Source organism: Mustelus asterias, unplaced genomic scaffold (genome assembly GCF_964213995.1).
Source record: "Mustelus asterias unplaced genomic scaffold, sMusAst1.hap1.1 HAP1_SCAFFOLD_2771, whole genome shotgun sequence".
NCBI classification, from domain to species: domain Eukaryota; kingdom Metazoa; phylum Chordata; class Chondrichthyes; order Carcharhiniformes; family Triakidae; genus Mustelus; species Mustelus asterias.
This window is the reverse complement of record NW_027592716.1, coordinates 34,225-47,074: the sequence shown is the minus strand read 5'-3', so window position 1 is coordinate 47,074 and position 12,850 is coordinate 34,225. Positions and strand designations below refer to the sequence as shown.

General features: G+C 49.5%; 1 protein-coding gene across 4 annotated transcripts in view; it reads right to left on the bottom strand.

Annotated features, from left to right (window-relative positions):
- Positions 1–2,423: 2,423 nt before the first annotated feature.
- d2hgdh (D-2-hydroxyglutarate dehydrogenase) overlaps positions 2,424–12,850 on the bottom strand; it is a 44,563-nt gene continuing 34,136 nt past the window's right edge. For all 4 annotated transcript variants that reach the window (XM_078207834.1, XM_078207835.1, XM_078207838.1 and 1 more), the window contains 2 exons: positions 10,885–11,050; positions 2,424–3,535 (listed from right to left, as the gene is read on the bottom strand). In XM_078207834.1, coding sequence (XP_078063960.1) covers positions 3,273–3,535; positions 10,885–11,050 — 429 coding nt within the window. In that variant the 3' untranslated portion in view covers positions 2,424–3,272. The remainder of the gene's footprint in view (positions 3,536–10,884; positions 11,051–12,850) is intronic.

Genomic DNA, 12,850 nt, shown 5'->3' with positions numbered 1-12,850 from the left:
GGATTGGGGGGGGGGGAGGAGGGGATTGGGGGGGGGGAGGAGGGGATTGGGGGGGGGAGGAGGGGATTGGGGGGGGGAGGAGGGGATTGGGGGGGGGAGGAGGGGATTTGGGGGGGGGAGGAGGAGGGGATTTGGGGGGGGGAGGAGGAGGGGATTTGGGGGGGGAGGAGGAGGGGATTTGGGGGGGGGAGGAGGAGGGGATTTGGGGGGGGGGAGGAGGAGGGGATTTGGGGGGGGAGGAGGAGGGGATTTGGGGGGGGAGGAGGAGGGGATTTGGGGGGGGGAGGAGGGGATTTGGGGGGGGAGGAGGAGGGTATTTGGGAGGGGGAGGGGGAGGAGGAGGGTATTTGGGGGGGGGAGGAGGAGGGTATTTGGGGGGGGGAGGAGGGGATTTGGGGGGGGAGGAGGGGATTTGGGGGGGGAGGAGGGGATTTGGGGGGGAGGAGGAGGGGATTTGGGGGGGGAGGAGGAGGGGATTTGGGGGGGGAGGAGGGGGGATTTGGGGGGGAGGAGGAGGGGATTTGGGGGGAGGAGGGGGAGGGGGGATTTGGGGGGGAGGAGGAGGGGATTTGGGGGGGGGAGGAGGAGGGGATTTGGGGGGAGGAGGAGGGGATTTGGGGGGAGGAGGAGGGGATTTGGGGGGGGAGGAGGAGGGGATTGGGGGGGGAGGAGGGGGGATTTGGGGGGGGAGGAGGGGGGGGATTTGGGGGGGGAGGAGGGAGGGGATTTGGGGGGGGAGGAGGGGGGGATTTGGGGGGGAGGGGGGGATTTGGGGGGGGAGGAGGGGGGATTGGGGGGGAGGAGGGGAGGGAGGAGGGGATTTGGGGGGGAGGAGGGGATTTGGGGGGGGAGGAGGGGATTTGGGGGGGAGGAGGGGATTTGGGGGGGAGGAGGAGGGATTTGGGGGGGAGGAGGGGATTTGGGGGGGAGGAGGGGATTTGGGAGGGATGGAATTGGGGGAGGGAGGGAGGAAGGTTTGGGGGGGAGGAGGGGAAGGGAATTTGGGGGGGAGGAGGGGATTTGGGGGGGGGGAGGAGGGGATTTGGGGGGGAGGAGGGGGTTTGGGGGGGAGGAGGGGTTTGGGGGGGGAGGAGGGGGTTTGGGGGGGAGGAGGGGATTTGGGGGGGGGAGGGTGTATTGGAGGGGTGGGGGGTTGGGGGGAGGAGGGGATTTGGGGGGGAGGAGGGGGTTTGGGGGGGGAGGAGGGGGGTTTGGGGGGGAGGGTTGGGGGGGGAGGAGGGGGTTTGGGGGGGAGGAGGGGGTTTGGGGGGGTGGGAGGGGGTTTGGGGGGGGAGGAGGGGGTTTGGGGGGGGAGGAGGGGGTTTGGGGGGGGAGGAGGGGGTTTGGGGGGGAGGAGGGGGTTTGCGGGGGGGGAGGAGGGGGTTTGGGGGGGGAGGAGGGGGTTTGCGGGGGGGAGGAGGGGGTTTGGCGGGGGGAGGAGGGGGTTTGGGGGGGGAGGAGGGGGTTTGGGGGGGGAGGAGGGGGTTTGGGGGGGGAGGAGGGGGTTTGGGGGGGAGGAGGGGGTTTGGGGGGGGAGGAGGGGGTTTGGGGGGGGAGGAGGGGGTTTGGGGGGGAGGAGGGGGTTTGGGGGGGAGGAGGGGGTTTGGGGGGGGAGGAGGGGGTTTGGGGGGGGAGGAGGGGGTTTGGGGGGGGAGGAGGGGGTTTGGGGGGGGAGGAGGGGGTTTGGGGGGGAGGAGGGGTTGGGGGGGGGGAGGAGGGTGTTTGGGGGGGAGGGGGGGTTTGGGGGGGAGGAGGGGGTTTGGGGGGGAGGAGGGGGTTTGGGGGGGGAGGAGGGGGTTTGGGGGGGAGGAGGGGTTTGGGGGGGGAGGAGGGGGTTGGGGGGGGAGGAGGGGGTTGGGGGGGAGGAGGGGGTTGGGGGGGGAGGAGGGGGTTTGGGGGGGAGGAGGGGGTTTGGGGGGGAGGAGGGGGTTGGGGGGGGAGAGGGGGTTTGGGGGGGGAGGAGGGGGTTTGGGGGGGAGGAGGGGGTTTGGGGGGGGAGGAGGGGGTTTGGGGGGGAGGAGGGGGTTTGGGGGGGGGGAGGAGGGGGGTTTGGGGGGGGGAGGAGGGGGTTTGGGGGGGGAGGAGGGGGTTTGGGGGGGGAGGAGGGGGTTTGGGGGGGGGGGAGGGGTTTGGGGGGGAGGAGGGGGTTTGGGGGGGGGAGGAGGGGGTTTGGGGGGAGGGGGGGGGGTTTGAGGGGGGGAGGGGGGGTTTGGGGGGGGGGAGGGGGTTTGGGGAGGGGGGGGGGGTGGGGGGAGAGGAGGGGGTTTGGGGGGGAGGGGGGTTTGGGGGGGGGGGAGAGGGAGGGGGTTTGGGGGGGAGGGTGGGGGGTTTGGGGGGGGAGGAGGAGGGGGGAGAGGGGGGGGGGAGGGGGGGTGGGGGGAGGGAGGGGGTTTGGAGGGGGGAGGAGGAGGGGTGGGGGGGGGGGGGGGCCAGGACAGAAGTTAAAAGTGTTTTAACAATTCCCAATTGTCTGCACAGTGTACTAAAGCCCAGGACCTCTGGTGTGAATCGTACTCAGACCATGGGAATGAAGCTCTCCATTGTGTTGGCTGTGAGAATTCTATATGAATTTGGGGAGACGCTATCCAGTTCGTAGTGAACATGGGCCCACTGCAGAAACTGTCAAAATTCCTGGTCACCTCACTCAAAGAGGCCACAGTATTTAAATTGGGCGCTGGTAGTTAGTTGTTCTCCTTGCCTCAGTGTGTAGCACTCTTACTTCAGAGTCAGAAGGTTGGTCTCACTTTTAGAGATTTAAACCCATAATCTAGTCTGGTACTTGAGCAGAGTGCTGCACAGTCAGAGGTGGCAGCCCCATCAGCCTCCTGAAGTGAGCACAAGAGATTCCACCACATTCTTTCGAAGAAGAGCAAAGGAGCTCTCCCTGGAATCTTTATTCATATTTATCCATCAATCTACATCTGAAATACATTATCTGGTCATTATCATACTCCAATTGCAGGATCTTGCTTTGTAAAATTAGCTGCCTTGTTTCCAGCATTGCACCAGTTCAACAGTAATTCATTGACTGTGGAGTGTTTTGGGACATCCTGAGGTCATGAAAGGTACCATAAAAATGCAAGTTTGTTTTAAAAACAGAAATACCATGTCGACCTGAAAGTGTCCAATGCTGATATTGGCTGTGTCAAAGGAAACACTGCTTTTCCACAGCACCACTATTCTCCACCTCGATGTGCATAAAATTAGCAAAACATTAAAAGCCAAAACTTGCAGTCAGGACTCACAGTAAAACCTCCGCTTTCATTGTCATTTCACTGACTGAAGGGTGGCAGGGTTTTATAGGGATTTAAAATTCCCTTTGGATCTAGAATCACTTTCATCTGCTGCATGATATGCACTGCTGTCCTGGGCTTACTGAAATAAATGAAGTTCTTCTTCTTAAAACCCAGCCCATGCTCAGCACTGATACTTCCACAGTGCTGCGCAATCCACTCGTACAAATAGGGTTCAATGGAATCCAGCAGCTGCTGGTCATAACCTTCAGCCACAATGTTCAAATGTAAGTTTCCATCACCTAAGGAGAACAGGAAAAAACAGGTTTTTAACAACTAATGCATTGCCTCTCACCTTTAAATACTTACAGCACTGCCCTCACCTTTAAAGTCATGATGTGGAGATGCCGGCGTTGGACTGGGGTAAACACAGTAAGAAGTTTGACAACACCAGGTTAAAGTCCAACAGGTTTATTTGGTAGCAAAAGCCACACAAGCTTTCGAGGCTCTGAGCCCCTTCTTCAGGTGAGTGGGAATTCTGTTCACAAACAGAACTTATAAAGACACAGACTCAATTTACATGAATAATGGTTGGAATGCGAATACTTACAACTAATCCAGTCTTTAAGAAACAAAACAATGGGAGTGGAGAGAGCTGTCTTGATGCTCTCTCCACTCCCATTGTTTTGTTTCTTAAAGACTGGATTAGTTGTAAGTATTCGCATTCCAACCATTATTCATGTAAATTGAGTCTGTGTCTTTATAAGTTCTGTTTGTGAACAGAATTCCCACTCACCTGAAGAAGGGGCTCAGAGCCTCGAAAGCTTGTGTGGCTTTTGCTACCAAATAAACCTGTTGGACTTTAACCTGGTGTTGTCAAACTTCTTACTGTGCTCACCTTTAAATACAGCACTGCCCTCACCTTTAAATACAGCACTGCCCTCACCTTTAAATACAGCACTGCCCCTCACCTTTAAATACAGCACTGCCCCTCACCTTTAAATACAGCACTGCCCCTCACCTTTAAATACAGCACTGCCCCTCACATTCAAATACCTATGACACCTATTGCTCACTTTTCAATAATGACATTATCAATTGTGTGCCAATTGGCTGTTTAATTATATTCAGTTAGTGGGGAATAACTAGGGATTTCGACACAGGAGCAGTTCCTTTGTGATTTTGATTTTTGTTAGTATCCCTTTAAGGGACTGTCCCCTTTATTTGTTATGTTAATTTGTTCATTTGTTATACCCAAAATGGTATAAGGAGCAGGTTGAAAGAGTTTTCGTTGGTTGGAAGTGAATAATAAACATTTGTAAATGTATAAAGACCAGGCTCCAGTTCTATCCTCCACTTAGTTTCCATCTATCTTTACAAAGGAAGAATATGCTGCCAAAGTCATAGTGAAAGATCAGGCAGTTGAGATATTGAATAGGTTTAAATGTCACCACAGTCCCTGAGGACCATAGGCTGCCCTCCCCTTTGAGAGAGAGCCGACTGGTGGTGATTTAACCTGAGGGTCACCACACCTCAGGCGAAGGGCAAGGTTGAGAAGGTTCATGAATAACCTCACCGGTACGGGAATTGAAACCGCGCTGTTGGCATTCCACATCAAGAACCAGCTGCCCAGCCAACTGAACTAACCAACCCCCACATAGGCTTAAAAGGATATGAGGAACCACTAGAAAGATTAAAGTTAATGTCACTAGACTGGATGAGATGCATCCAAGGATATTGTGGAAATTAAGGGTGGAAATTGTGGAGGCACTGGCCATAACAGTTGGTGTCTCAGTGTGGGAGTGCTGCTCGGGCTGCAGTAGAGTGTGACAGTTGGTGTCTCAGTGAGGGAGTGTTGCTCGGGCTGCAGTAGAGTGTGACAGTTGGGGAAGTGTGGGGAAGTTTTTTGTTTTCTTTTTTTCTTGCTGGTAATGGCTTCAGGGATGGCAGTTCAGGCAGTATGCTGCATCTCCTGTGGGATGTATGTGGTGAGGAAATCCAGTAGTGTTTCAGGAGATTTTAGTTGTAAGAAGTGCATTTTCTGAAGATTGCAGCTTCTGGAGGAGCGTGTAAAGGAGCTGGAGGGGGAGGTAGAGGAACTCCGCATAATTCGGGAGGCGGAGGTGGAAGTTGATAGGAGTTATAGAGAAATAGTAACTCCTAGAAATGAGGCTTGGGTCAATGCCAGGAGGAGGGGTAAGAAGCAATCGGGAAGACAATCCCCTGGGGCGGTTCCCCTCCATAATAGGTTTTCGGTGCTGGAGGCTACAGTTGAGGAGGAATCAACTGAGCATAGAGAGCAGATCTCTGGGGGTGAGCCGAGTGAGAAAGCTCAGGTGGTTAGGGGCTGTAAAAGACTGGGCCTTGTGATTGGGGACTCCACAATTAAGGAGACAGATAGGAGGGTCGGAACTAAAGGTAGGGACTCAGGGTTGGTGTGTTGCCTACCAGGGGCTGGGGTCCGGGATGTGTCTGACAGGGTATTCAGGACTCTTAGGGGGGAGGGAGATAAACCACAAGTTATTGTACATGTGGGGACACACGACATAGGGAGGATAGGGGAAGGGGATATTAGGCAGGGATTTATGGAGTTGGGGTGGAAACTAAAGGCCAAGACTGACAGAGTGGTTATCTCTGGACTCTTGCCTGTACCACGGGATAGTTTAGAGAGGAATAGGGAGAGGGAAGGTTTGAATTCATGGCTGAGGGGATGGTGCAGGAGGGAGGGGTTCAGGTACTTAAGCAATTGGGGCTCGTACTGGGGAAGGTGTGACCTCTATGAGAAGGATGGTCTACACCTTAATCAGAAGGGGACCAATATCCTGGGGGGTAAATTTGCTAAGGCCATGCAGGGAGGTTTAAACTGATTCGGGGGGGGGGGAGGGATCCTGAGTAGTGGGGCTGAAAGTGAGGGATGCATGGATGGGGACTGCAATGCACGGCATTGCAGAGGTGGGGTGGAGCAGGGTTTGAAATGTGTATACTTCAATGCCAGGAGTATTCGCAATAAAGTGGGTGAACTTGCAGCGTGGATCAGTACCTGGGACTTCGATGTTGTGGCTATTTCAGAGACATGGATAGAGCAGGGGCAGGAATGGATGCTGCAGGTCCCGGGGTTCAAATGTTTTAGTCGAAGTAGGGAAGGAGGTAGAAGAGGGGGAGGGGTAGCATTATTGGTCAGAGATTGTATCACAGTGTCAGAGAGGAGGTTTGATGAGGACTTATCTGTTGAGGTAGTATGGGCGGAGATTAGAAATAGGAGAGGAGAGGTCACCCTGTTGGGAGTCTTTTATAGACCTCCTAAAAGTTCTAGAGAGGTTGAGGAAAGGATTGCGGAGTCAATCCTGCTTAGGAGTGAAAGTAATAGGGCAATTGTTATGGGGGATTTTAACTTGACTAATATTGACTGGAATTGTTATAGCTCTAGCTCGTTAGAGGGGTCAGTTTTTGTTCAAAGCGTGCAGGAAGGTTTTTTGACTCAGTATGTAGACAGGCCAACTAGAGGTGAGGCTATATTGGATCTGGTGCTGGGAAATGAGCCAGACCAGGTGCTAGACTTGGAAGTTGGTGTGCATTTTGGTGATAGTGACCACAATTCGGTTACGTTCACCTTAGTGATGGAAAGGGATAGGCATGAACCTCGGGCCAGTGGTTTTAGCTGGGGGAAGGGTAATTATGAGGCTATTAGGAGAGAATTAGGAAACATAGGTTGGACTAGGAGATTACAGGGACTGGGAACGTCCGACATGTGGAGTTTTTTCAAGGAGCAGCTACTGCGAGTCTGTGATAGGTATGTCCCTGTCAGGCAAGGAGGAATTGGTAGGGCTAGGGAACCGTGGTGCACCAAAAAAGTTTCTTTGTTGGTTAAAAAGAAAAAGGAGGCTTATGTTCGGATGAGACGTGAGCACTCGGGTAGTGCACTAGAAAGCTTTAGATTGGCTAAGAGGGAGTTGAAGAGCGAGCTTAGAAGGGCTAAAAGGGGACATGAGAAGACTTTGGCGGATAGGGTTAAAGAGAATCCTAAGGCGTTCTATAGGTATGTCAAGAACAGAAGGTTGGTTAGGGCAAGTTTAGGGCCAGTTATAGATGGCAGAGGGAAGTTATGTGTGGAACCGGAGGAGATTGGTGAAGCATTGAACCAATATTTCTCTTCGGTGTTCACGCAAGGGGACATGAATATAGCTGAGGAGGACACTGGGTTGCAAGGGAGTAGAATAGACAGTATTACAGTTGATAAGGAGGATGTGCAGGATATTCTGGAGGGTCTGAAAATAGATAAATCCCCTGGTCCGGATGGGATTTATCCAAGGATTCTCTGGGAGGCAAGAGAAGTGATTGCAGAGCCTCTGGCTCTGATCTTCAGGTCGTCGTTGGCCTCTGGTATAGTACCAGAAGATTGGAGGTTAGCGAATGTTGTCCCATTGTTTAAGAAGGGGAACAGAGACTTCCCCGGGAATTATAGACCGGTGAGTCTCACTTCTGTTGTCGGCAAGATGTTGGAAAAAATTATAAGGGATAGGATTTATAGTTATTTGGAGAGTAATGAATTGATAGGTGATAGTCAGCATGGTTTTGTGGCAGGTAGGTCGTGCCTTACTAACCTTATTGAGTTTTTTGAGAAAGTGACCAAGGAGGTGGATGGGGGCAAGGCAGTGGACGTGGTATATATGGATTTTAGTAAGGCGTTTGATAAGGTTCACCATGGTAGGCTTCTGCAGAAAATGCAGATGTATGGGATTGGGGGTGATCTAGGAAATTGGATCAGGAATTGGCTAGCGGATAGGAAACAGAGGGTGGTGGTTGATAGTAAATATTCATCATGGAGTGCGGTTACAAGTGGTGTACCTCAGGGATCTGTTTTGGGGCCACTGCTGTTTGTAATATTTATTAATGATCTGGATGAGGGTATAGTTGGGTGGATTAGCAAATTTGCTGATGACACCAAAGTCGGTGGTGTGGTAGACAGTGAGGAAGGGTGTCGTAGTTTGCAGGAAGACTTAGACAGGTTGCAAAGTTGGGCCGAGAGGTGGCGGATGGAGTTTAATGCGGAGAAGTGTGAGGTAATTCACTTTGGTAGGAATAACAGATGTGTTTGAGTATAGGGCTAACGGGAGGACTTTGAATAGTGTGGAGGAGCAGAGGGATCTAGGTGTATGTGTGCATAGATCCCTGAAAGTTGGGAATCAAGTAGATAAGGTTGTTAAGAAGGCATATGGTGTCTTGGCGTTTATTGGTAGGGGGATTGAATTTAGGAGTCGTAGCGTTATGTTGCAACTGTACACAACTCTGGTGCGGCCGCACTTGGAGTACTGTGTGCAGTTCTGGTCCCCACATTACAGGAAGGATGTGGAGGCTTTGGAGAGGGTGCAGAGGAGGTTTACCAGGATGTTGCCTGGTATGGAGGGGAGATCCTATGAGGAGAGGCTGAGGGATTTGGGATTGTTTTCGCTGGAAAGGCGGCGGCTAAGAGGGGATCTTATTGAAACATATAAGATGATTAGAGGTTTAGATAGGGTGGATAGTGATAGCCTTTTTCCTCTGATGGAGAAATCCAGCACGAGGGGGCATGGCTTTAAATTGAGGGGGGGTAGTTATAGAACCGATGTCAGGGGTAGGTTCTTTACCCAGAGGGTGGTGAGGGATTGGAATGCCCTGCCAGCATCAGTAGTAAATGCGCCTAGTTTGGGGGCGTTTAAGAGATCCGTAGATAGGTTCATGGACGAAAAGAAATTGGTTTAGGTTGGAGGGTCACAGTTTTTTTTTTTAACTGGTCGGTGCAACATCGTGGGCCGAAGGGCCTGTTCTGCGCTGTAATGTTCTATAACCTTCCAATCCATTTTAGGTACGGGGTGGTGCCAGATGACTGGAAAATTGCAAATGTTAAATTATTCTTCAAAAAAGGGTGCAAGGATAAGGCCAGCAACTACAGACCAGTCAGTTTCACCTCAGTGGTGGGGAAACTTTTAGAAATTATAATCTGGGACAAAAGTAACAATCACTTGGACAAGTGTAGACTAGTAAGGAAAATCAGAATGGAATTGTTCAAGCCAAATCATGTTTAACTAACTTAATTGAGTCTTTCGATGAGGTACCAGAGAGGCTTAATGAGGATAATGCTGTTGATGTAGTGTATATAGACTTAAGAAAAAGATTTCATAGAGTGCCACATAAAAAATAGACATATCAGCAAAGTTGAAGCTAATGAAACAAATGAAGCAGTGGTTTCGTTGATTTGAAGTTGGTTGAATGACAGGAAACAGAACACTTGTTCCTGAGTCTGGAGAACAATATACAGTGGGGTTCCCCAAAATATGACCACTGCCTTTCTTAATCTATATTAATGATTTAGATTTAAGTGTATGGACACAATTGCAAAATTTATAAATGACACAAAACTTGGAAAATTGGAACCGTGAGGAGGCTAGTGGTAGACAAAAGGACATAAAAATAGGCTGATGAAATTTAACAGAAGGAAGTACAAAGTGATCCACTATGGTAGGATGAATGAAGATAGGCAATATAAACTAAAGGATACAATCCTAAAGGGGGTACAGGAATAGGGAGACCTGGGATTTTATGTGCAAATCATTGAAGGTGGCAGGGCATACTGAGAAAGTGCTTAAAAAGGGTTACAGAAACCTGGGTTTTATAAATAGGGGCACAGAGTACAAAGCAATTAACTTTTAGAAAACACTAGTTTGGCCTCAGTTGGAGTATTGTGTCCAGTTCTGGGAGCCATACTTTAGGAAGGATTAGAGAGAGAGAAAGTGCAGAAAAAGATTTATCAGAATGGTCCCAGCGATAAGGAAGTTCAGCTATGTGACTAGATTGGAGAAGCTGGGACCATTCTGTTTAACAAGAAGGTTGAGAGGTGTTTTGAAAGAGCTGTTCAAAACAGTGAGATACCTAGAGAGAGTAGGTAGAGTGAAACTGTATACATTGGCAGAATAGTCTAGAAATAAAAGACACTGATTTAAGTTGGTTGGTGAATGAACCAGGGCAATGTGAGGAAAATCACTTTTTTGCAGGATGTAGAATGCACTGCCTGAGAATGGTGGAGGCAGACTAATAAAATTGTACAAAAACAGAAAATGATTTGAAACGTTAGCTCTATTCTCTCTCCACAGATGCTGTCAGACCTGCTGAGATTTTCCAGCATTTTCTGTTTTTGTTTCAGATTCCAGCATCTGCGGTATTTTGCTTTTATCTAATAGAATTGGTGGTGGAGTGGGACTTTCTTGCAGAGCCAGCATGAGTTTGATCGGCTGAATAGCCACCTTCTGTGCTGTACTCATGGCAATGCCTCTTGACTTTAAAGAGCAACGACACAGTCCCCTGTCTTTTGGTAGTGAACGTGATGTCCTTTTCCTTTAATTATCAATGAGCCTGATCTTTAGTGATGGTATCATACCTCACCTTCACATACACAGACAGATGAACAACCAATTCCCATTAAAACCACCCCACCCCACCCCCCCCCCCCCCCACCCCCCCACCACTCAGCATGAGTCAGCATCTTTAGAAGAGGATGGCAAAATAACAGGAATACAAACCAAAATAAAATAGAAATAAATCTGGGAGAAATATCACACTGGCCCTCCAGGAGCCACCCTTGCCCTTCTCAAATAAGCAGCACACCAATGAATCTCACCAAGGTGTCCATAGCCAATGACACGTTTGGCTCTCTTCCCCAACCTGTTCTTCATGTTAGTGACAATTTCGTAGATTCTCTCCAGTGGTAACGAGATATCATATTTGTACACAAAGCCGTCATGGACCAGTGCTTCAGAGATGCGCTCCCGCAGAGCCCAGATCGCCTTCAGAAAAAGATCAGACCTTTTAGGTTACACAAAATCTCTGGCATTGGAACAGTTCCTCCTGAATCCTCCAAAACGTACCTGATGTAGGCACCATGCCCCTTTTTCAGGTTTAGCTGCATGATGAATGTTTTCTCTGCAGCGTGCTTTGAAATGCGACTATCATGCTAATATATTACCCCCAACTCCAACTATCTTGCCAATTAGCTTTTGTGTGGCACCTTATCAAATGCCATTTGGAAATCCTAGTATACTACATCTACTGGTTCCCCTTTATCGATCTTACTAGTTGCATACTCAAAAAATGAATACATTTGCCAAATAAGATTTCCCTTTAGAAAAACCATGTTGATTTGTTCTATCACACTATGCTTTTTTAAGTGCATTCCTTAATAATAGATTCCAGCATTTCCAAGCAAGTGATGTTAGGCCTGTAGTTCACTCTTTTCTCTCTCTCTCTTTCTCCTTTCTTAAGGACAGCACAAACTCCCCCAATTTAAAGGGACTAGATATAGAGACATGTGCACAGTGAAAAATTCAAGGTAGAGACAAATATAGTAAAGGACTGGATGCACAGTAAGGGGTTAGAGAGGGAGAGAGAGAGACATGTACAGTAAGGGATTAGAGAAAGAGAAACAGGTGTATAGTAAAACATTAGAGAGACGGAGTTTATAAGAAACAGGTGTATGGTAAGTGGTTAGGGGAGGAACGAAGAGGGGGAAAATAGACTATGAGTAAACTTGCAACTAAAATAAAGTGGACTATAAAAGTTTCTATAAACATATAAAAAGAAAGAAATTAGAGTCATAGAGGTTTACAGCATGACCTTCGGCCCAACTTGTCCATGCTGTCTTTTTTTTTCACCCCGAAGCTAGTCCCAATTGCCTGCATTTGGCCCATATCCCTCTACACCCATCTTACCCATGTAACTGTCTAAACGCTTTTTAAAAGACAAAATTGTACCAGCCTCTACTACTACCTCTGACAGCTTGTTCCAGACACTCACACCACCCTCTGTGTGAAACAATTTCCCTGCTGGACACTTTTGTATCTCTCCCCTCTCACCTTAAACTATGCCCTCTAGTTTTAGACTCCCTTTGGGAAAAGATATTGACTTTCTAGCTGATCTATGCCCCTCATTATTTTATCGACCTCTAAAAGATCACCCCTCAGCCTTCTATGCTCCAGAGAAAAAAGTCCCAATCTATCAAGCCTCTCCTTATAACTCAAACCATCAAGTCCCGATAGCATCCTAGTAAATCTCTTCTGCACTCTTTCTAATTTAATAATATCCTTTCTATAATAGGGTGACAAGAACTGTACACAGTATTCCAAGTGTGGCCTTACCAATGTCTTGTACAACTTCAACAAGACGTCCCAACTCCTGTATTCAACGTTCTGACCAATAAAACCAAGCATGCTGAATGCCTTTTTCACCACTCTGTCCACCTGTGACTCCACTTTCAAGGAGCTATGAACCTGTACCCCTAGATCTCTTTGTTCTGTAACTCTCCCCAACGCCCTACCATTAACTGAGTAAGTCTTGCCCTGGTTCAATCTACCAAAAGGCATCACCTCGCATTTAGAAACATAGAACATAGAAAACCTACAGCACAAAACAGGCCCTTTGGCCCCACAAGTTGTGCCGAACATATCCCTACTTTTTAGGCCTACCTATAACCCTCCATCCTATTAAGTCCCATGTACTCATCCAGGAGTCTCTTAAAAGACCCTCTTGAGTTTGCCTCCACCACCACTGACGGCAGCCAATTCCACTCGCCCACCACCTTCTGTGTGAAA